The sequence below is a fragment of the Rhinolophus ferrumequinum genome, chromosome 3, assembly GCF_004115265.2.
Source record: "Rhinolophus ferrumequinum isolate MPI-CBG mRhiFer1 chromosome 3, mRhiFer1_v1.p, whole genome shotgun sequence".
NCBI classification, from domain to species: domain Eukaryota; kingdom Metazoa; phylum Chordata; class Mammalia; order Chiroptera; family Rhinolophidae; genus Rhinolophus; species Rhinolophus ferrumequinum.
In genome coordinates this window covers 93,168,731-93,193,832 of record NC_046286.1, presented here as the reverse complement: position 1 = coordinate 93,193,832, position 25,102 = coordinate 93,168,731, and the positions used below count along the sequence as shown (strand labels likewise).

At 43.2% G+C, this 25,102-nt stretch overlaps 1 protein-coding gene across 1 annotated transcript in view; it reads left to right on the top strand.

The window, feature by feature from the left end:
* LRP11 (LDL receptor related protein 11) overlaps positions 1 to 25,102 on the top strand; it is a 39,691-nt gene that overhangs the window by 10,100 nt on the left and 4,489 nt on the right. The window contains exons 3-6 of the mRNA XM_033100348.1: positions 13,183 to 13,324; positions 17,254 to 17,379; positions 18,251 to 18,457; positions 22,783 to 22,875. Of these exons, the coding sequence (XP_032956239.1) occupies positions 13,183 to 13,324; positions 17,254 to 17,379; positions 18,251 to 18,457; positions 22,783 to 22,875 (568 nt within the window). The remainder of the gene's footprint in view (positions 1 to 13,182; positions 13,325 to 17,253; positions 17,380 to 18,250; positions 18,458 to 22,782; positions 22,876 to 25,102) is intronic.

Here is a 25,102-nt window from a genome sequence, read left to right as displayed (position 1 = left end):
GCACTTCTGGAATATATTTGTTTGAGCAGCTACAAAGCTGCCTCTATTACCATCTAGCTTGTCATCTATGCTACTGAAAGCTTTATTCTGTAAACGATGAATTGCATATATGAATGTTAAATAAAAATAATGCTGATGATTCAGTATTTAATTTATTGAAGATTTTTGTAAAGGAATGACAAAATTAAACATTTCTTATAGGCTTTTAGGGCTGACTGCTGTGCCATCAAGAGGAAACTCTGGACCAGGTTCCCAGCCAAGTGAATAACAGCAATGGCAGACAGACCTAAAGTTATAAAACCATCAGCTCAGTGACAAAGTCTGTAATAGGAGAGACAAATTGTGACTGTCTTTTAATGGCATACGTTCACGAATGGCCCCAAAAGTCAGCTCTCACCCTACTGTGACTTGATCATATTCAAGGCGTCATTGATTGAGCATCCACTCAGTGCCAGGCAATTTAGACGTTTCTGTAATCCTCAGAACAACCTCACCAGTAGGTGTGTCCCCATTTTATGAATTTAGATTGTCATAAAAAGCTGTGAAAGACTGAAATGGCAAGAGATTACTGAGCATCTTTCAGTGGAATACTGGGGATTATAAAGCAGATTTTTTAGGGTTAGCATTTATAAATTTTAGAAAACAGATAGTAATACAAATGCTTCTTGTCTATAGAAATGCAAATAATTTTTTCATATAGAGAGGCAATTGATTCCTGCCCTGTAGAAAAGTGGATTTCAAATATGACATTTAGCACTTGTAGGTATTAATCTATTAATACACTCATTTCATTACCGAATAGATATTGATAGCGAACTTGGTTCAGTGCATTCATGACTGCTTACGAGTATATCTGTCTGTTCTTCAGATTCTCCTTTGAATCAGTGGAACATCTTATTGGCTCTTCTTCAATTAACGAGTTAAATAAAATCTTTGACACATGTTCATATTATATTTGTATGAGATCATGGTTTTAACATTTTGAGAATTTTCCCTTAACAGTAATTAGCAACCTTCAGGAACCATCCCCCTGGTCCCTTTTACCTGGGCAGCCTGATTTTATACCCCCAAATTTCTAACAGGAAAATAGGACTCTTAAATCACTTTTTTCTGAGAATGGGCTCCAGCTGACTGGAATGTTAATATACTCCGCCTTTAGATGCAAAATGGGGCAAACTGGGAATGGAGGAAGGGCAGTTATAGCCTAACATAGCACAGCCGTTGAGTTAAAACCCAGTGTTGGATACCCTTGTTCTTAAGCCCGTTGACTATCCCCATGACTCAGGATCTCTCACTGGGCAGACTGTCCCCTGAGCACCTACCCTGCCCCTCTGGAGCCCTCCTCCCTCATCTCCCCTGTTCTCCACCACACACGCAGGCTCCTCACCCCCTTCTCTCACCTTCTGTGGTGGAATACTCAGCCTTCCCTTTGTCTTGCAACACTTTTAAGACCAGGTCCTAAGGCCTATCTTTTCACATCTGGATGACCCATTCAGTTATTCGAAAAACAGCAACAAAAAAAATTAATAAGGTTCTCACTCTAAGAGGAGTTATGTTGCCAGCTTAATTATGATAAAATTAATAGTTAACCTCTTTTAGCACTTAGTGTGTCCGGTACTATGCAAAACACTTTGTACCAACTAAGCATATGGGACAGCTCGTTTTTGGTTTCTTCATTTATAAAGAAAGAATAGGAGAGATGACTGGTCAGAATCAAGAGGCTATCCAGTAGATTTTAAAGTTATACATGTCCTGCCCTTGAAAAGGATATTCTATATCCACTTAACTGAATGTTAATCTATAATACATTCTTAAATGCAAGAAGATACGTTTTTCAGGCAGCCCATTAGATGACTCTCAGTTTCATGATTATTCAACACAATACACTTAAATCTGAAGTCAGAATATAAAATATGACATTTCGGGACACGATACAGAGTATGAGGATGTTCAGGGAAATTTGGGATTCATAAATCTGTGGATTGATTTATATCCATCAGAGGTAAAAAAATTTCTAACTAAATAATTTTAGAATATCACGTGTAATCAAAACTCATGAAAGGATGGATTCTGTTTTCACCAATAACTTCATTATTATATTCAAACCAATTGCACACTGGCTTGCCTGCTGTACATAATACATTTTTAAAAACAGGTAGGTATAATATCATCTATATTGGGACATGTTTGAGAGTAAAAGGATGTGGTTTTAATAATTATACCATGACCACAGAGATAAACTGGGATTGTTTTGAGCAAACAGGAGCATGGGTTCTTCTTGATAAAATCCAAGTTTCATGAGACTGGACTGTCTACATGAGGTTTCCCAATCAATCTCATTTTTAGACCACCCTCAACAGATGAAAATAATATTTTAAAACTGAACCTTAGAGAAAGGTTTCGGGAAAGGAACATAAGTAGAAACAACAATATGGACTTTGATTTTTTTGTCATAGGGCAAAAAAGCCCAAAATAACTGGTGAATTTCAAAGTGCATTGTATCTCCTTGTATAAGAGGTATTTTGTCATGTAGTCCTCACTCAGATTCCCTGGGATCTAATTTGGCTTAATACTGAAAATGCCCACAAAAGGAAAGAATCATTATCTGTTAAGGAGACGATTTTAAATCGTATTGAAAGAATTTATAAAAATTTAGTGAGCAGGATTTTCAAGGTGGCCTGGGTTGTTCAACCAACACAGAAGGTTCCAGAGAACCTACAGCGATCTTGAAAGACTAAAGGCTAACTGCACCTGTTGTCTTCTGTTTTCTACCTGTCTTCGTTGATAATAGGCCAAAAAAATACATAAAATTTATAAATCACAACAGAATTTATAAAGATAATAAAGGATGTCTTTAGAATTATCTTCAATGAGGCAAGGAGTGATGAGCTGCAAATGGGTTTAAATTGCCTGTGGATGCTGCCAGGGAATTTTATTTCCCACCTTCTTCTCTCCTTTCTTCCTTTCCTTCTCCTGTTCCTTTCTTCCTTCTTTCCTTCCTCTTTCCATGCCTTTTTTCTATCTTCTTTTCTTGATATTTTTCCCTTTCTCTCCTAAAGCCTATAACTACTCTGTGCTTACTAGGATTCTAGTAATACTTGCTAACTGATTCTTTTCTTTGTTACTTTCTTTTTTTGAAAAAAAAATATTGAGTAGTTGGCTAACTTTTCAGAAAGTACCTTTCTAGCCCTCAAATTTTGATCATCTTTCCCAGCAAGACGGACAAAACAACACTGCTGAGCACGTCTGGCCGGATGGTGGTGTGAGGAAGGGCTGTCACGTGCGGTCTGGAGGTGCTTTGCACCTCGTCAAGGGAGAGCTAGGCACATAGAACCTACTATTACTTCTTGGCTGTTGGACAATTTCTAGTCTTCATAAAAACGAAATGTAAATCATCTCAATACAAGTTATCCCAGATACTCTAGGCCATGGAGTGGGAGTGTGGAAGAGAAAAAGAGGAGACTTTCTGGATTTAAAAAAGGAAGAAAAATAGTAACTAATTGAGAACGCTTCATACCACATTTCATCTATTTCTTTCCTTCCTTCAGTGAATCAGTTTAACAGGGAATAAAAGAGATCAAACAGATAGTAAGAAAAGGGATAGTACAGTACTTCTAACACAGCATCTACTTTACTTTAGTTTTTGAATCCTATTCCACCCCTTCCTGTTTATGTGACCTTGACAGATGATGTAAACCATTTGCAAATGAGAATAACAAGAGTCCTCTCGGGTGTTTTCCTGGGATTAAGAGAGGTAATGTAACTGTGACACCTGGAACAGTGAGCAGACAAAATAAACATTAGAAAAATTATGATGTTATTTAGTTTGTTATGAGATCATTTTTCCTTTGATGATGTTCACTCGGTTCCTGATAGTCTTGTCTTACGCCCAGGCAGGCTGTGTTGTCGCCTGGGTGATGTTTTTTTAGAGATTCTCCCAAGGAACCCTCAATATTCTGTGTGCCCTTCAGTGCCCTGAAGGCCTTTGACAGGGAACAAAACCTCTCACTCCTCAAATGCCTAAGGAGGAAACGCTTCACACTCTGGTCTGAGTCCAAAAAAAAAAAACTTTTAAAAAAGTACAATTGTTGATACTGAAAGAGCCAGACGGTCTGGGTGTTTTCTGGGAGTGAGAGTGTTATGGATACCAGGACCGGAAAGAACCCAAGCGGCACTCAGAGAGTTAGGAAGCTCAGCTTTATTACGCCAGCAGGCTCAGTGGGATCCTTCCCAAAGACTGAGCCCCTAGCAAGGTTTTGAGCAGATTTTCATGGGTTGGGGACTTCCTTGAGTCGGGGAAGGGGCAGGTGTCGTCTGGTGATTGGCTCGGGGTGTGGCTTGGATGGGGTTATGCGGAAGTGGGCTGGGGCTTAGGGACTTCCCTTTTCTCTTGGGCCATTTTAGGTCAGTTCTCCCATCAAGAGTAAAGGCAGAAGGAGAGAGGGAGAAGGCAAAAAAAAAAAAAAAAAAGCCACATCCCATGGTTGTAAAACAAATCTGAGCCTTCCCCAAATTTCACAAGCATTCCTGCACCTGAGTTATTTCATTTGCCCAAAGCTTTAAATAAGGACAAGAAAGTCATGGCAGCTGACAGGGCATTTCAGGGACAAAGATGATTCCTAGGGCTGCAAATTCCCTAAGTCACACCTGGGGATAAGGTGGTGCACGGGACTGAGTATTCCAACGTTGTTTTGAGGACTTCTTTTTAAGTATCTCTCTTCAAGAATGAAAGGTCATATCAGTCAAGAAAAAAATCCAAGTGAATCCTAGGACTTACTGCGCTAATTAGGCAGGAAGACACGTGACAGTGTGCAGGCTTGGGTAATAATCCAGACCTGTCGTGTTTCAGTGTTAACTAGGAGCCTAAATGGAAACTACGCTTACTTAAGCATGAAATTCTTCTTACACAGTAGCTCAAGGCCTTGAATACTTGCATTTTTTTCTTTAAGAAAATTACTTATAAGGAAATGTTGAAAAATAATTTCCCTGGGGAAAAAAATGTGCATACCTCATGAAATAATCTGGGTAAATTGAGTTAAAAAAACATCTATTCCAGTAGGAACTTAAGTCCTTTTTTCTGTTCAAAAACATTCAACTTCCTAGGCAATAAATTTACAGCACAAGAGGCTTCCAGTATCACAGTTGCCTGCAGGGAGTTGGGGCTTCCAGGTCATTCTGGGTTTCAACCTGACTTACTGTCCCTCTTCCTTCAAAGGTCCTGGCACTTCTATGTGAGGGGAAGCTTTAAGAGGCTTTAAAGAACTTGTTTCTTTTTGTGAAAAAGTATCTTGCTTTTCCAGACCATAGCAGCTGGCTGGTTTGTGTATAAGCTGTGCCTTATTCCAAGAAATGATTCTTGGAATAAGGCCCTGGAAGGCCTTTCCTGCTGATCAGGAGACAGGATCCTACAATGACTATGAGTCTGGAATTTAGAATCAGGTGGCCTGAGTTCAAACCTAGTTTTGTCTGTTTCTTGAGCAGGTTGAACCTGGGGAAATGACTTCATTCTTTAAGCCTCAGCGTCCTCAATTGTGAAGAGGATAAGAATACCTGATAGGGTTGCAGTGGATGTGAAAATGGGAAAATGCAAATCAAGCTCTTAGCATATTGCAGAGCATTGAAGGAGAGGTGACTGTCGTGGTTAATTCTAAACATCTTGGGATGTAAAATATCTGTGGGGTCTCTTTGACCAATAGTTTAATTGAACTGCGATCAGAATAGATTTACTCACTTGTATATAAACAAGGGCCTTCAAATGGCAAGGAGTGAGGAAGTCAGGCACTGTGACGAATGTGTAGAAGGAATTCGCCCTCAAGTAGCTTGACCTTGGTTGAGGAGATTAGATATACAATAATAATAGGAAGTAGAAAGTGGCAAGACTGTAAGCAAATGTAGATAAAGTGCTATTGGAATTCAGAGGAGGGAGAGATTACAATCTAGCTGAGGGAAGTCGGAGAAGGCTGCAGATGAGGGCCCTGTGATAGATGTCTCTGTAATCTTAACATTTTAACAATAGGACCTATAAATTATACTGACTTGAAAATTTCAGGTTGAAAAGACCTACATACTATGTAGTGCAAGCATTTTGGACATGTCTGATGAGAGTGTTCCAGTTCAAAGTGTGTTTTCTGATTTCCGTAACTAGGGCCGTGGAATCAGTATCCATATAAAATGAGACTCAGGTTTGGCTTTTCCCAGAGGATAGTGGACCATTTGCCCAGAGGTCTGTGCAGTAACATACTTTTACAAACTTCCCTAGTTTGGAAAGAAGGGACAGACAGTAGGAGAAAAAACAGGAGGGAAGCAGTGCCGACCTTTGGTCTGCAGAAACTCTGCGTTGTGGCCAGTTGTCGAGAAAATTGGCTCATGCTCTCAGGGAAGGATGTCCTGCTCTTGGTGGGAACATGGGAACGTCTGTCTTATTTTCTTTCTCCTCTCTGCTGTCTCTCTCCATCTTCTTTCGTATTCTTTGCCACTCTATTCACTCTTTTGCCTATTCATTCTTCAAACGATTGAGTTTCTAGTCTCAGACTGTAGGTACTGCTGGTGGTGAGAAGACAAATAAAGCAAGATTCCTTGTTCCAATCACCCTAGTGAGAGAGTTCAGGGAGGCCCAGGAAAAGCTTTCACCCAGAATATAGGGCGCAGAGTCTGTATATGAAACGCCTGAAACGTTGGCTTTCTCCTATATTTCTTTGCTTTCCATGTGTGTTTCTGCGTACTGTTGGGAGCTAAGTTTCCCCCACCCCTTTGATTTTATATGCTCTTTCTTCATGCTTCAGTCTCTTCTTCCTAAGTAAGCAGCTTTGCTTATATCTAAAAGCATTTTTAAATTTCAGTATAAAAAAGTGATTTTTGTCTGCCTGGGTTGAGTTAGAGGCATGAAAGGGAAATAAGGGCAAAGTTGGGGAAAACTGGTTGTAAACATATTCTGAAACGATAACACAGAAGTGAAATTTGGTTGGGTTGTAAAGGGCAGAATAAGCTCAGTTTTTCCTTCTATTCTCTACTTCTAGAGGCTTCTTCTAATCATGGCTAATTTTTTAGGTGGGCTACTATTTATATGGTGTGTTTTAAGAGGATTTGAAGAGCAAAAGAAAGGCCCCAGTCTAAAAATACTTCTTCCGGGCCGGCCCGGTGGCTCAGGCGGTTGGAGCTCCGTGCTGCTAACTCCGAAGGCTGCTGGTTCGATTCCCACATGGGCCAGTGGGCTCTCAACCACAAGGTTGCCAGTTCGATTCCTCGAGTCCTGCAAGGGATGGTGGGCAGCACCCCCTGCAACTAAGATTGAACACGGCACCTTGAGCTGAGCTGCCACTGAGCTCCCAGATGGCTCAGTTGGTTGGAGGGCGTCCTCTCAACTGCAAGGTTGCCGTTTCGACTCCCGCAAGGGATGGTGGGCTGTGCCTCCTGCAACTAAAAATTGAAAATGGAGACTGGACTTGGAGTTGTGCCTTCCACAACTAGGTTGAAGGACAAGGACTTGCAGCTGATGGGCCCTGGAGAAATGCACTGTTCCCCAATATTCCCCAATAAAAAGAAAAAAAGATGCACATGTGAAACTGATCGAGTGTATAGGAGTTGCCCTGCCTTTATAAATAAATAAATAAATAAATAAATAAATAAATAAATAAATAAATAAATAAACAAATAAATAAAAATACTTCTCCCTTTGATTCCTGAACTCTCAAGAGAAGCAGTTTAATTCTGTCTTAATTACTACCTACTGTGGTCCTATTCTTCTGAAAATGATCCTCTTCTATGTGGGATTACAAAACAAATCCCAAATGCTTGAGGAAACTGTTAAAATGACTTTCTTTCAGAATTGACAAAGATGGGCACGTCCGAGTTCTATTCCTTGTAAATATGATGTCACTCCCTTCGTTTGACCATGTATAACAGGAAAAGTCAGGCTATGGGATTCATTTTGCTTCTCTTTGTGGAATACTAAGTCGTATCTGTGATGAAAAGGAAATAGAAAAAGTAACCGTTAACTGAAACAGGGCCTAAACATGTGTCCTGCGGTATCTAAACACTTGTGGAACCAGTGTGTTTCCTGGCCCCTGATACTCAGGGTGACGGCCTCATTTCATTTGTCTCCTTCACAATACATGTGAGGAGATGGCATTGAATTATGACAACGGTTGTTATGTACTTCAAAACCCTAGTAGCGATCTTACCCGGTTTTGCAAGTTGGATTAGCCTACAGGAGGCTAAAAGTTAGTATACATTTGCATTTGTGGTTTCTGTGGAGTCTCCTACTGTATATTTTATACCATATTATCTCATCACTACTTTGTAAGTGACTTAGGCCCAATCGTTTTATACACTTGAGAACCAACTGTTGGGGTGGAGGGAATAGTTAGGTATGACTTATTTTGTAACTAAGTGTATGTAATGATAAATGTGTACACATGTGTGGGTGTGTGTATTAACTCAGTGAATATAAAATCCTTGCCACTTGGGCCGGCCCGGTGGCTCAGGCAGTTGGAGCTCCATGCTCCTAACTCCGAAGGCTGCCGGTTCTATTCCCACATGGGCCAGTGGGATCTCAACCACAAGGTTGCCGGTTCAACTCCTCGAGTCCTGCAAGGGATGGTGGGCTGCGCCCCCTGCAACTAGCAACAGCAACTGGACCTGGAGCTGAGCTGCACCCTCCACAGCTAAGACTGAAAGGACAACAACTTGACTTAGAAAAAAAAAAAAAAGTCCTGGAAGTACACGCTGTTCCCCAATAAAGTCCTTTTCCCTTTCCCCAATAACATCTTTAAAAAATAATAATAATAAAATAAAAAAAATAAAATCCTTGCCACTGGATTACTATCTAGGGGGGTAGAGTTAAGTTAGAACAACCAGCTGTGTCATATATATTGGTTTGCAAGAAGCTATTTACTTCTGAACATGTAAGGCCGTTTCTGCTGAACAAGAGATCGGGGGCAGAAATTAGAAGCTCCTTGTCTTATCTTTATTAAAGGTAGTATCTGTCTTCAAGTTACAAATTGGGTATGTTGTATATACTTTGTGTGTGTGTGTGTATGTGTGTGTGTCTGTGTATGTGTGCGTGTGTGTATTCTGACTCCTGACACTGCAGAACTGTTTATAAAATGCTTTAAATCCTTTCTAGTGTCATATAAAGGTGAGGAGATAACTGGAAGCGCCTGGGTGCTTGAAGGGAAAATGCCCGTCTTACAGTTTTATATATTCTAAATAGATGATTTCGAGGAAAGGCAGCCTTTTCCCCCTAAATCAATGAAGAGCCCGGAAGGGATAGTTAATCCAATCAGATCTAAGTGTGCCCCTGGGCTGTGGAAGGCGGTTACCATGGCTGGATGCCGACCTGGTGTTTCCTGCATTGGAGAGGAGGCTGCGAGGAAGGCAGAGGGAGACAGCAAAGCCCAGAGACGGGGATGCTCCTTCCAGCCCAGAGTTGGAAAGAAGCTGTGACACGGGTATGCTAAGTGTTGACAGCCGAGCCCAGTGAGGCCCAGTGACTCACTCGGTTAGCAGAAAGCTGGGGCACGGCCTGGGTGACAACAATGTCCGCGAGGACGGCTCAACCCGCTCCCTAACCTCATAGCTCCCCCAGTCCCTTAAAGTCTTCATTAACTTTATGTCCACTTCACTCTGATGGCCACACCCGGTGTCCCTGTGTCAACCCACCATACAAAGCCCCACTCGGATCAATCCCACAGTCTACCTTCTTCTCTTAGACCCCGGGCAGCAAATCCCACAGCTGCTGACCTTTGGTGGCTTTGGTCTTGTCTGCACTCAGGCAGCAGTGGGGACAGAACTTCCCTGTCTCACACCAACTTACTCAAGGCTGCAGGGCTCACGTCAGCACAGTGTGGTAGCCATCGGCTAGAGGCTCCCTGCATAGGTCCCAAGAAGCAATAAATATTAATAGTTGGATAACCCGCTGCGTTACTGCCACCCAGCAAGGCCTGCCTGGTTCTGAGCCAGAGCTGGAGAGAGTGGGAGCCTGCCCTGCCACCTTGGCTTAGGCAGCCCCTGCTGTAACCCCTCCCCTTGCACTGTCATTGGCTCCCCTTGGTTCAGCCTGGCACTACGGTGGCCAGACGCTGAGGTCATAACTGATCCTTTCCTTGCAACCACGTGGACAGTGGGGGGAGGGCAAGTTTCCAGGAAAAGGGTGCCAGTCCCACTGGAGCTCAGGTCTCCTGGCTACTGTAGTAACTCAGCAGAGACAGGATGGGCTCCCACCAGGGTGGTTACATTGGATGTAGTAAGAAGCCCTCAGATTCTGGATGTGTTTTTAAAGACGAGCCAACAGTTTTTCCTCATAGGTTGGATGTGGAATGTGAAAGAAAAGAGGGGTTAAATATGGCCCTGACGTCCCAAACCACAGTTCTTGTCGTTTTCAATCTTATTCGTCTGCATCTCTGATCTTCTCTAACTGTTCTCAGACTGACTTCCACTTTCAGCTCAGTGCGTCCTGGTTTCTGAGGACCACGTGCCCGCTCCACACTCTTTTAAAGTTATCTTCTTGTCCTTACCTTGTTCTCTGCTGGCCCTTCAGGTAGTATTTTATGAGTTCTCATATAAGTGACCATGGTTTGATATCTTTTTAGTGTAGTTGGGCCTGAAGATAATATAACAGTGTGACAGTGAATACTGCTTAACATCTCTTTGAAATAAGCAACAAGGGACAGGTGGCCTTCTGTGCAACTCTCTAGCTTAAAGCTTTTGCAGTGAAAGTGATGGGACAGCTTGAAGGCTGTTTTACAATGCAAGGTCTCAATTCTGTCGCAGCCTTAGTGAATGACAGTCACTTTCCTGGGGTTTCACTTCACTGTCTATAAAAACAGGGTAATGTCTTCCTGTTGAGATGAAAATCAACCAGTAGAAGTAGCGGTGTTGTGCGGGGGACCCTGCTTGCTGTGCCATTTGTCATGTGGGGCGGCCTGAGGGGTCTCTGGTCCCGCTCCCCACATAAGATCGCAGGATGTGGCTAGGCCAAAAAGGAACACCCACGGAGCCATAGGTAGGGGAGTCATACCATTATAGTCTCACTGGCGGCACTATCGTCTCACTGGAGGCAGGAGCCACACGACCTGCAACCTGCTGTCCGCTTCTCTGCCTGTCAACTAACCGACTAACTGACTGACCAACCAACGCAGCCGTGGCAGTTATATCAGTGACTAATTGGCTAACTGGTTACAGCTGATGGCCAACTAACTACAGCTGATGACCATCTACTACCCAAGCCAGCACCTTTCTACGTGAGGCCGAGAGCCTGGAAACTGCTCTCTGGGACTCTGTCCCCACAAGCGGATACATTTATGCATTTACCGTATTTGGTTATTTTTACATCTAAAAAATCAAAATTTAATTTTATAAGTTACACTATATTTAAGCCCTATATTTAGCTCTTTGTACATGGTTATCATGTTTGATCCTCATAAGGAAGGTGCTGCTATTACTTCCATTTTACAGATGAAGAAACTGAGGCTTTGATGGGTTAAGTGGCTTATACAGGGTCACATAGCTAGTATGTGGTAGGGCTGGTGTTCAAACCCAGGTCTGCTAGATACCAGACTTCGTGCTCTTAACAGCTTCACCTGCGTTTCTTCCAGTGTGATCAGGGGATTACCTGGGTGTGCTTGTTATGTGGAGATCCCCAGATCCCACTCTCCAGACCCGCTGACTCAGACTCTGAGGCTGGCCTGGGAATCTGTACCTTACTTAACAGGAGCTCTGGGTGATTACTGAGTGGCCCAAAGTGTGACCCCCGCTGTATCTCATTAGATTGTTGCAAAATAATTATAGAGCATTCTTCTCATGGGTATGCATAGTATTGGGAAACCCTCTGAGCCAAGGTTATGTGCAGGAGTCCAAATTCCAGGATTTCTTAAATACAAACAAGCAGATAACAGTTATAATAGGGCAACTCTCTGTCCTTTCAAGTCCATTCATGCACCAGTATAATAAAATATGCAGTGGTCGGAATTTTGTTTGTAGAGAATAATAGCCAGACTAGTTCATTTAAGTAGAAAAGAGTCTTTTGAAAAATAGGATATTGAACAGTTCATATTATCATTGGGGGGAGGGGAGAGGCTGAAAAAAACAGTCTTCAGATTAAACATCCAACACTGACTGCCAAAATCACACCACAGAACTGGGCCTCGAAAGCTGTTGCTCTCCCCACGCTCTGGAAGCTGCCACCAAGCGGCCTGAGGGAGGAGAGGATCAGGATGGAGCCCTGGGTTTAGGCCGTAAACAGACGCCCAGGAGGGTGGTCAGCATGCAGTTGTTGGGGGACACAGAAACAGAGGCCAGGGAGGTAGGAGTTCAGAAGACAGGAGTGGCCAACATGGTTCAATGCAGTCAGAGGGCCAATTAAAGAAAAAAATGAAGATAAGACTAATAATTATTGTTAACCTTGACGCCTGGGTGACCTTTGCTAGGTCAGTGAGTGAGTTTTACCAGCAGTTTCTGGGGAATGGTGGAGGAAAGAGCCAGGTGGGTGGGATAAAGGATAAATGGAAAAGGAGCAGATGGAAACAGCGCGTGCAACATGGACAGACAGCCCTTAGAAGACGTCGAGTTAAAATGTCAAGGAAATGAGGCTGTGGCTAGAGAGGACCTAGGCAGTTTTTTTATTTGTTGTTGGTTTGTGTTTTAGGTCAAAAGAAACTGGAGCCTACTAATATTACTAGCAGGGCCATTTGGAAGAGAAGTGAATTGATGGGTCGGTCTTCTTAGGGAAGGAGGTCGAGGACCAGGTGGAGGGGTTGGTCTGAGTGCCAGCGGGACAGCTCATGGAATGACGGGGGGCAGGAGGGGACAGGTGCATTCCCAGAATGGGGCGAATGGTGGAGCCAGAATTATGAAATAGACGAGGTCACCTGCTGAGGAGCAAGGACTAGATATTGGGTGTGGAGCTGGGAAGAGGTGCAGGCTTGGGACCGCAGCTGCCGAGGACAAAGGAAGTGATGTCAGTCAAGCATGTTGTCATCACAGATGAAACGGAAGTAGCGAATTCCAAGTAGGGCCAACCTGCCGAGACAGTGTACGATTGAGAATTCTGCAATCTAGGACCAGGCGTGGAGAGGTGGGTCGTGGGAGTGCTCCTGGGATGACCCTGGTTCCCAGTTCAGGACGATGCTGGTCTCCGTGCCTCATGCGCCTAATAACATGATGTTTTTCCTGTTTGGGTGTCAGGTGCCTCAGTCAGGAACCCTGAAGCTGTCCCACTTACAGGAAGGGACGTACACCTTCCAGCTCACTGTGACAGACACCGCCGGGCAGAGAAGCTCCGACATCGTCTCGGTGACAGTGCTCCCCATGGCCTTCTCCACGGGAGGTGAGAAGACAGTTCTTCCCTCGCATTCACAATGCCCAACAGAAACCAGACTGTCCACGGCAGGATGGTGTTGGGTTGGCATTTTATATTCTAACCATGTAGTCCATGGGCTCTTCCATTTAATTTTGGTGGTTGTTGAACGAGAGAGTCTCTACTAACCATCTGAAAAGAATAGGCTCTGTGATACTTGGGGCTAAGCGACCCTGCTGGACGGAGGTGGGAAGCACTCCAGGGGAGGAGAATAAGAATAGACTGTGTGAGCTCCGGCCCTAGAGATTCTCATCTCTCCTTGACTTGATTCCATAAAAGACCACCATCGGGCTTTTCCAGGAGAGGATGTGGTTTAACGGTGGGTGGTCTGTTAGATATGTATGTTCAAAGAGTGCGACAGAGAGTGTACATTTAAGACAAATTAAAATATATGAAGTGCATGTGTCAATTTAAAAGGACTATTTAACATTTTTCATGGACACTTTACGTAGAAACACAGGTCCATTAATAACAGAGTTTACATGTCTGGGACGGAGCTCACCTTCTGTTGCACAGTGGAAATGTATTTATCTCATTTATCTGTGTGTCTTACTTTCCCAAACATCTACATTTCTGAGATTAGGCCATCAACTTAAAAAAAACATTATTTGGAATCTGGCAGCAGTAAAGGTATAGGGAGAGGGGCAAGGCAGAGGGAAAGCCCCCACAGGTAACCTCTGGGGGAGTACTGAGACATTGTGTGTGTGAAGGTCCTGTCGTCCATTCGGTGATACGTCCTCCGTGTCTGCAGTCACAGAAGCTGTGCTGGGCGCTGGGCATGCAGGGGGTCGCTCCCTACACCTGCCCTGGGCCCGTAGTGGACCTTCACTGTCACTAGCCACGGCTCTAGTAAACTCGCAGCATGTCTCTGACATCCTTGATGACTCAGTGTTTGGATGGTGATTAAGCCAGCAGTTGGAAAAATCAGGATAAAAAGATTGGAACATGACTGATTTACTACTAGTGTTGCTGATCTTGACAAAGATCAAAGATATAGCTCAGTAAGCATTCTTAGAAATGAAGGAAGGAGATTTTAGAATCCCAAGGACTTGGCAACTTCGAGAATTTGCCTTCCACGGGGAATCAGAGCATAAGCGGCATTCAGAATTCGGGTGGCTGACTCTCTGTCCAGCCAAGGCTTACGCGTCCTGCGAGGAAAGAGGGCTGACCGCACAGGGACAGGCCGGACACCAAACTCCCAGCCACTGCGGCACCACGAGGCTGACGGCGAGGGAGCTGAGCCTGACAGCCCAGGCCCAGTCGAGCAGGCCTGTTGATTTCTGCAGCTGCACGGGAGGCCAGGCGGTTACTCAAAGCATTGCTGAGTGCCTTCACGTGCTGGGCGTGCACCGGGCCATTGGAAATGTGGCCCTGGCTCCCGCCGGTCACTCCCCAGCAGGGGACCAGTGGTCCCGAGGGCTGTTCTCCTGGGATCGAGGGCAGGCACCTGGGCAGGGACCAAGTTAAGTGCTGATGCTGGAAGAAACGTGCTCGTGGGAAGAAGACAGAGATACGCTGTCATCCCCTACAGAGATTAGGGGATTGCTTTTGCACAGCCGAGCTGCCTGGGAGGGAGGAAGGGCCTGCACTGATAGAAGCAGACGGAGACACCTCAGCAGCCCCTTATTTGTCCTGGCTTTTTACTCAGGCCAATTTTCCAGGGCTCCAAAGGTAAATTGCCAGTTGTACATCTCTGGCCTCTCTCCAAGATGATAATAGAATGTACTTGAAGTGGCAGACAGTTATGTGAATCACTTTTGATCACTGAAAGGCCACTGGGGTATAGGTCTAATACCTAGAAAATTAAAAAAGAATGGCTGTGGTACTAATGGCTGCTCTCTGGAGGCACTCGGTGGTTAGACTGGAGAAACACACTATGAATTCAAGTTAATGAAGTGCCACAGGGAGACACTGAAAACCAGAGGTGGGGGCCAAGAGGTGTTTCTCTCCCCTGCAGTATAAATACTGCTCTTGTAGCTAATGACCAGCTGCAGTAGTCACCGAGGATGGCACTTTCTGGGGTAAACAGACAAGCACGTACCCCTGCTTCTGTGATAATAACTTGGTACAGTTTTAGATACAGAGGCTGCATGATTTCAAGTTTGGGGGAAAATAATATAGTCAAGCCAACAAACACTTCTGTCTGACCTACATCAGGGGTCCCCAAATAGGATCCCCCCACAAACGGTCAAGACATTTTGAGGATGAAAAAGAAGAAACCAGGACTTACATTTGATGAACTTGTGATCTTAAGTTCTCAGTGTATTTTATAACATGTGCAATATATTACCACAGCAGTGCATGCCTGTTCCGTATAGATTGGAGAGGCGTGTCCACCAATACATTACTGATCAGGATGCATGGCCAAAAAGTTTGGAGACCACTAATCCAGAAATCAATGGGTGAGTTGTAAATATGGATCTGTCTCCAAAACTACCAAGGAATACGTGAAACCTTGAGGTATTCAGGATTTTCACACCATGAATTTAAGGAATGTGAGCAGTAGCTGCACCTTTCTGGGTGTTCAGAGTCTCCTTCACTTTTCCTCTTCTTTTCCTGAGCCTGAAACTTAATTCTCCTTTCTAGGCCCAACTTCTGCGTTATCACTGTGGGCTCTTTGCTGCTGCTTCTTTCTCACGCGACGTAACTACCATTTCTGTTCTGTATTCTCTTCCTCTCTGAATTGCCTTGCGCTCAGATGGACACCTTTCCCAGCCTTTTAATGTAACTGCTTCCCAATGGAATATTTAGCCAGGATTTCGCTTGAGCATGTATTCTGTGCTCAGTTGTTTGTCTCAAGGGACTGTCATCATTTACCACTCGCCAAGGTCCTGCGAGAATTGTCTAGTCCTTTCTGTCCCTGGAAAATTATGGAACTTCTTACGTACCTACTTCTAGCCTGATACTTTTAATCTGCATTACCAGCGTCCAAAAGACACTTAGTTGTTACCGTGTTTCCCCGAAAATAAGACCGGGTCTTATATTAATTTTTGCTCCAAAAGATGCTTATTTTCAGGGGATGTCTTATTTTTCATGTACAACAATCTACATTTATTCAAATACAGTCATGTTATCTTCTGGAACATTGTCATAACGTACTGAATGCATTCATCTGGCTGACGATCTTAACTGGGGCTTATTTTCAGGGAAACACGGTATGTAGCTGAGTCTAATAAAGTTGGCCTAATTGGGAGTGGGAGGATGACTTTCAAGAAAACGCATTTGTCTCCTATATTCATAAAATGTGGATTAAAAACTACCAAGAGCTCCAAAAGAGAGACAATTTCATTATTTGAAGAAATGAATTCGACCAGCTAGTATCTAAAGGTGCTGTGTGTTATTTACAGCACTAAGGATGTATGGGAGTCAGCACATAGGGTTCAACAGTAGAAAGATAATCTCAGTAAAAAGTATTACTTAGAAAACGAAAACAGAGGACATAGTGTATATAAAATGGTGTCTCTAAGAAAACACAGTCAGCCACCCAAGTGCCATGCAGGAGGTATAAAATAACCATGTTAGGTGGCCTACTGAGGAGACGATGGGATGAAGGAACCGGTGCAGAGTGAGACACCTGAGGGAGGAAACCCAGGTGTGACTCGATAAGGCCGCAGGGCTTCTCTCTTCCCACGTCTTCGGCAGCGTCAGCTCCGAGAACGGCCCTCGGATGAAGAGCCCATAGTGATTCCTGAGAATTAAGTTGGGGCGGGGGAACAAAGAAGAGACCCCCTAACTTTTCCAGAACCTATTGCTCCAGCTCAGACGGTTAGGTGTTTCCTCATTATCTACATCTCTCTGCCCACATGCATTTCATCACACATCTAGCCTGTGTTCATCTTGACACTGTGGAAGTATTAACTTTCCCGCACCCCTGTGACTTGAGTCTTGTTTATAAACAGGATGCTTGAAAGTCTGCTCACGCTACCACTTCTTCTGTGACGATGGCTGTTGCATTGACATCACCCTGGCTTGCGATGGAGTAGAGCAGTGTCCGGATGGGTCTGATGAGGCCTTCTGTCAAAACTGTGAGTCGGCTGCATGGCCCTTTGGGGTAGAAGGGATGTCTGTATTCTCATAATAAAGTGCTAACTCACTATTGCTCTTTTTCTGCCCGGCATTTGTTATGCTAGTCACAAAGGTCAAATATTCTATATTGCTTACATTTTTAAGGAATTGTTTTCAATTTTCCAAAAGCTTCTTTCGCATCCTCAAAAATGCTCGATAGCATGTGCTTTTTAAAAAACTGAAGTGAGTTAACATTTCCTTTTGACAATTTGTTTAGAAAGTTTATGACACACTAGGGTGTGGCCCAATCAGATCTTTCGAGCAGTCTTGTGATGTCATATACATAAACCTGTCCCACAGGAAAGAAAAGCTGCAGAAAGTCTAGTGAAGTACCGTTGGAGGAAGCAGATGAAGAAACTCACAACCTTAGGTTTAAGTTTTGTCTTTGTCAATTTGTGTGCGACATTTAGAAAGTTAATTATTGGAAGAAGAGAGAAGATTACCTGTTGGAAAACAAAAGAGAGAAGATTTTATGGGTCTCTGACATGTTTTATTTATTTATTTACTTATTTATTTATTTATTTTAATTTATTGGGGTAACAATTGTTAGTAAAATTACATAGATTTCAGGTGTACAATTCTGTATTACATCATCTATAAATCCCATTGTGTGTTCACCAGCCAGAGTCAGTTCTCCTTCCATCACCATATATTTGATCCCCCTTACCGTCATCTCCCTCCCCCCACCCCCTTTACCCTCTGTCTGACATGTTTTAGATAGATAGGTTGTTATGCCCAAATATCCACAACTTGAAATCTACTACAAATTTAGTGGTTTTAGTTAAAGTTCAGAAAAGGAACCTGAGTAACAGTAGCTCTTTCATGCTTCAGTGAGCCTTGACAGGAAAATGGTGACTCACGTGGCACCTGCCCAGCCTAGAACCACTGGACTCAGCCAAGATGCGGCAGGGAGCGTCCTGTTTGAAAAGTCCCAGAAAGCCACTGCCCCAAACTGGCCTTCTACATCATCAGACACGGAGAAGAGGAATCATTCCACCGTTTGGGGACCCAAGAGTCAAATTGATCCTGTGATGCCAGGTAAGGACTTGAAACAGGTTCTCCACAAAGAGCCTCATTTTCTATTATGACACTGGGCTCAAAATGAAGGTTATATTTGAAGAGTGTGAAGGAAATACCTCAAAAGAAAGAAAAGAGTTAAAATGAAGAATTTGTCCAAAAAGCACAGAAAAGCTGCTGACATTTGCACTGAATGTTTATAGTAGGAAACACCTACTAAATACCGTCATATATTCACCCATAGCTACACACTCCAGAGGTGTCAACACGTTTGTTTGTAAGTAAGTTAGTTAGAAAGTTTTAACACGTATGTTAAAGAGGCTAGTGAAAATGCCCTAAGTGTTAGATTTTAGGCTATTTTGAGATGAAGCAGCATAACCCCGATATTTTCATGTGAGTTCTCTTCACACTAAGCAGGTGAATAGAAAGAAAATATTGTGTCATGTGGAAATGGTTGCATGTGCTAGTATTTCAGTGTCATGCCTCCAATTTAACCAAATCTGTAATTTTTAATTTTTTAATAAGGCTATAAGATTTTTAAATGCATTCATACCACTGAAGCATTACAGAATTGTATCATTTAAGATTTCTTTTTTACACCTTTATATTTGCGTGATTATATGACATATGAGTCAGAAATATAGAGTATCACAATTCTGTATGCTTTTGTGAATGTCTTTTTAGTACTCAAACTATGCATACATTAAACTGAAATAATCTGTCACTATTTTAATATCTTCTTGATGAAAAGTTTATTGTTCATTGCAGAAGATACAAAAGCAACAAACAGAAAGGAAATGATTCTAAATACCACTTCATTGAACACAACTTTTAAGGTTTTGGTATATTTCCTTCCAATCTTTTGTTTATCTACCTTGTAGGTTTTAAGTGCTTCCATAGAAATATGTTTGCAAAATATTCCATACAGAGCCTTTCTTTTTGACAGTTTAGGTTACGTGCCCTTCAGAACGCCAGCTTCTGGTTCAATTGCTGGTTGATGCTGCCACCTAACGGGCACATCAGTCACTGCAGCCCTGCCTTGGGACTTGTTTTAGTCATTTTATCTGTATGGAAGGAAGGGTGTATGGAAGGAAAACAGCCGCCTAAGAAACAGGAGTCAGGGGAGACCAGGTGTTTTTGGCAGAAGGAATGAAGAGCTGACAAAGAGAACTGAGTTCTCAGAGGCCAGAATGGGGGAGCTCTCGCCACATCCTGGGTAGGGAGGCCCTCGTAATCATGAGTGAATTCACTGAAGGCAGAGTGGAGACCAAAGGCCAGGTCTCCTTAATTAGGTTCTAGTCTTGGCTCTGTCTTTAGAGCCTGGAGCAAGTTGCTTCGTATCTCTGGACCTCAGTTTCCCCATCTGGCACTGAGAGTCTGTCTGAGGAGTGGTCAGTAGCCTGATGTTCCCACAGTGCTCCTTCAACCCTTACCCATGCTAGATACTGCTGCTCAATGACCCCAGCACTGGCTCCTGGGGAGTCAGGTTCCGCCTCAGAATCCCTTTGAAAGCAATGCTGCAGGCTGCCACCACCAGCTGATGGGAATTGGCACCCGGTTTGAAATGTATTTGCAATCTCTGTTTTTGTTCTTTTTGGTAATGAGCCTTTGACTTGGGCTATGAAGATGTAAAGACTGGAGTTTTGCAGATGCAGAGAGATTAGAGGTCCAGTTATTACACATAGTATATATTGTTTTTTCCTAATTATGGAAGTGATATGTAGTTACTGTAGAAAATTTGGAAAATGCAGAAATATATGAAGAAGAAAACTGAAATCATCTAGCAAAACTCCCCATTAATATTTTGTTTCATTTTCTTCTGGTTACTTTTATTTATATACACACACACACATTTGTTCACTTTTAACAAAATTAGGGTAATATTTTTACAAAATGTTTATTTTTCTCACTTATGGGCATTTTTACATGTTATTAAATATACATCAAAAACACAATTTTTTAAAATCCGGGGTAGAGAACGTAGGAAGAGAAAAACAGAACTTTGAGAATGTTAGAAAGGGCTCTCCCAGCACGTGGTTTCTGTTTAGACCACAGCTCTCTCCTCCCATCCCCTCTATGATCCCGAAGACCACCAGACTAGAATCCTCAGCTTCCAATTTCATGCATAGCATAAATAGACTTAAAAATACATTATTGTTTGTGACCTATGCCTGCATTTTAATAAGGGTCAACAGCTAGTACAATGAATATGCACAAGTTAAATTTTCTGCTGCTTTCCTTCCCCTACAGACATGTTGTGAGGATAAAACAACCTTCACTCACTGAAGATATACTAAAGAGATAGTGAGTTTTTTTATAAGGTTAAATTTATTCTATTTAAAGATCTGTCCTTTAATTTATTAAATCCTTCATGATTTGGAGGTTTAGACATATTCTTACTTTATAATGAAGTGAAGGTGATGGCCTTAGTAAATGGCCATTTCTTTTCATGTCTTTATTTGGCAAAGTAAGAAAAATTGACAATCCTAAATTGGCCCCCAAATTATTTTGAATTTATACCGGTTCACACACATCCAAAGGTGCTGAAATCACCTCGCCATGTGGACCAGAGCCCATGTTCTCGATGGCCCTCGAGCTGCACCAGCCCCGTCACTTAGATCCAACATTCCCTGTCCCTGTCCTGCTAGGACACAGGTCTCCACAGCTCCAGGCCATGCCCCCCTTTCCTCCATGGTTGAGCAGCCCCTATACCTGGCAGCCAAGCCACAGTCACATAGCTGTCACCTGCCTGTCTCTTTCCCCTTTGGTTCCATGATGGTCTCTGTCTTCATTTAGTCTCACATTGGCTGCTCTTCTTCCTTTCCCTCCCCTCACTGTTCTGGAAGGGAATGGGGTTTCTGCCACTACCGTCAGGTGGACAATAATATAATAGAAATCAACTTGAAGGGTAAATCTGATTCTCTAGCCTACAAGAAATTGCTTAGGCCTTACTCATCTCTCATTCTCTTTGGGCTCAGAGTTTGTAGAGGAAAGCCCAAACTATTGGTTCTATGTGGGCTGCTGTGCACGGCTCCTTTTAGAGCGCTACATGACGAGCCTCGGCAGAACGTAGCGAGCCTGCTGTGGCCTTGGCCGAGAGAAGCAAACATGGGCCAAGCTCACTGCCCTGATCCGCTGAATGAGCGCGGTGAGGAACCTTTGCCGTCACCGCCAGCTGGAATGTCTGAAGCGGATAGGCCAGGGAGCAGCTTGTGCAGGGAGCAGCTCATGCAGGGACTGCAATGATCATTTTCAGTCATCGCCTTCTGGCTCCAGTAGGAATCTGGAATAACTTTACAGTTGTCCATCATCCAGCTGATTGGTGATGTTTAGTAAATTCATGTGTATTTCTTAGTACAAATGACCAAAGAACTTTGTAATATGCTACCTTTAAATAGTCTTATTTCAGTTGCAGCTGTTCTGAACATTTCTGTTAATGAAACGTTCCCTATGAATAAAGGAGCTTTCAATTGTTTGTTTGTTTGTTTCTCCATAAAATTCCTCCTGTCCTCAGATCATTTTTAATGCATGGCCTTAATTAAGCATTGTATTTTCCAAAACGCTCACTTGAAATCACACCACCGCATGAGGGTAACTCCCCTAACTCATTATTATATTGTCAATGTAAAAAGCACACAGATGCTATAACTTACTAGGCGAGAACGATAGAATGGCACATCTATTGTTCCTTAGAACCTGGGGTTAGAAATTCTAAGATAAGATCTTTCTGAACATTTGTTCTCAGTAGTATATTACAACAGAGTAGAGTGATTCAACAGTTAGCAACATGTCACTAAACCAGAAGTGCTGGTTCTCACCCACACGCAGTTAGACCCTGACTTTAAATCCAGTCTGTGGCCCACTTGCTGCTGGAATGGACCTGGGCAAATGCTGAACCTCTGAGTCTCACCAGAAAAAAAATGGCGCAAAAGGTGAGAAAGTGAAATAGCATGTGTGATTATGTATGCTCTCTCTCTCTCTTTTTTTTTAAATGAAGACAAAGCTTTCTGGACTATTTCTGCTTTCCATTGTATGAAGTCCAGAGAGCACCCTTGTCTTTTCTAGCTGAGTTCTTCCCCTCCTCCTCGGGTGGGAGTGGGAGTTCTGGTAGTGTGTTCCCCTTTCTCTGTCCACTGGTTTTGTACTAGCCACACACCCTGCTTTATTGAATTGGTCACATTAGTTATCTAGTGCGTTAGTATCACACGTAGGTCTATGTTTATTAGAGAATTAGATCCTGTAAATCCTTCAGTCCATCCTAAAAAAAGTAAAGAAGCTGCATTTGCATGTCTGTTTCCTAAAGTTTCAGATGTACCTTCAATATGTGCTCTACTTATTTTCCGCAGATAGCGGTTCCTCAGGGAAGAACAGAAAAGAGGAAAATTATATTTTTGAGTCAAAGAGCGATGGAGGAGGGGCACACCCTGCCCCAGAAACAGGTAAATATAAACGTTGGAAATTCACTGCAGAGTATAAACATTTGCAGAACCACACACCCACTAGTTGAAGATAATAGATGAGGCTGCAAGAACAGTGACCTGTGGATCAGAAGAAATGTATTCGCATCTCCTGTATCACACTTCACCTTTGGGCTCTTGAAGTAGTCAGCTCCCATCGCTGGCCTTCGGCTTCCTCTTGTATGAAAGTTGATTAGACGAGATAATCACTAAGTGCCTTCCAGGTGTAACATTGTGTGACGAGGCACTCATGGCACAGTGGTTAAGAACATGGGCTCTAGAATCAGATGCCAAAGCTCAGATCTTTGCTCACTACTGAACTCTGTGACCTTGGGCAGGTTATCTAATCTCTCTGGATCTCAATTTCCTCATTAGTAAGATGGAGGTAATAACGATACCTGCCTCACAGAGTTGTTAGGGAGAATAAATGGGACAGTTAGTAGAAAGCGTTTAGCACACTGCTTGGCTCATACAAGAGCCATATAAATTATGGCTGTTATGACTGAGTTATTTATGACACAAGAGTAAAGGTCTTAGCGTAAATACCCAGTTCTCTTTCCAAGTGTTGTAGTGACAAAGACAGGACAATAGGAACAGGGAAAGTGTCAGGGGTAGAGAGAATATTTAGTAAGTGGAAGAAGAATACCATAATTCCATAATTTGGGTTGTTTCTAACTAGAAAGAAAACACTTTCAACCTAGTCCTATAGAAAGGCAGGTTTTAGACCTAAATCCCACAAACTAATTAGTATAAGAAAATTTAGGAGAACAAAATATGATTCTTAAGTTACAGATCTTTAGATCTATCAACGTTGAGAAAACTTTCTTTTTACCTTAGAGCATTCTTTGTAATATCTGGATAATATTACAGTATAATTTTTTTTAATTGGGAATATTGAGGAACAGTGTGTTTCTCCAGGGCCCATCAGCTCCAAGTCATTGTCCTTCACTCTAGTCGTGGAGGGCACAGCTCAGTTCCAAGTCCAGTTGCCATTTTCAATCTTTAGTTGCAGGGGGAGCAGCCCACCATCCCATGTGGGAATCGAACTGGCAACCCTGTTAAGAGCTCGTGCTCTAACCAACTGAGCCATCCGGCCACCCTATTACAGTATAATTTTTAAACAACAGATGGTTAAAATGTTCCAGTTATCAAGTACTTAGATGCCACCCAGTCTGCTGGCCTGCTGGACTTACCCTGCCAAGATATTTAAATAAAAAGAGCCAACCTCAGCCATATGAACAGAATACCCAATTCACCCCCTTCACTGGTTTCTAAGAAAACTATCATGATGTGTTTTAGAAGGGGCTAGAAAACTGTAAATCTCAAATTACACAAATTAAAAACACTGAAGAAACTATGCCAACTAAGTCCTGGAAAGCAGAGAATAATTGTCCGTATTCTAACAAGTACTGTGTGGAGGTTTTGTGTTCCTTGTCATCAAAGCTGTAAACAGGACTCCGATTTGACAGTTCAGCAACCTCACATCTGACTTGGCAAACAGAAAAGTCCCCGAGATTATATGTCTGTTTTACTGTGACCCTATAGCCTAAACTCATCTTTACACAAGTCACGCGCATGTAGAAGGGCAGCCTCTCATCATTTTCCTGCCCTGAATGAGCAGGGCTTGACCACAGTCTCTCTGTCCACTTCGTTTGTGACATAGCCAACCTGTGTGGCTTTTACCGAGTGCAGGGAGGACTGCCGGCCCTTAGCCGTTCAAACCTGCCTTCCTCAGGGTGGCCGGTAGGAGTCTGTCGTAGCTAAGGCCCAGCCGTCAGCATGAGCCATTCGGCAGTGACTCCCGACTCCTCCCGAAGGGCTGGTACGTGTGCGATGTATGAGCCAGCTCTAGAATCAAATTCTAGACTGTTGGCCTCTCACAGATTTTTATCTTCCGCAATTCTCTCTGGGAATACCAGCCTCACCCTAAACTTTGTTTGGTACCCAGCGGTCACTAACGCAACTCCCACATCCCCTTCTCCTGCGCCCACACTTCCAGACTGTTCTGGAGAATCTTCTTCAGGAGTTTTACCTGGGATTCTACAAATTCACCAGTAGTTGCAGTGCCTTTAGTATGCACTCAGTGCCAGGTCCTCTTGTCTTGAAGAGCTGGCAGCTGTACGTGGAACCAGTTTTCAGCCTAGAACGTCAAAGCTGTCCGGAGTGAGCTTCCTCATGTGTGGTACCTCAAACGTAGCCCTTGACTGTT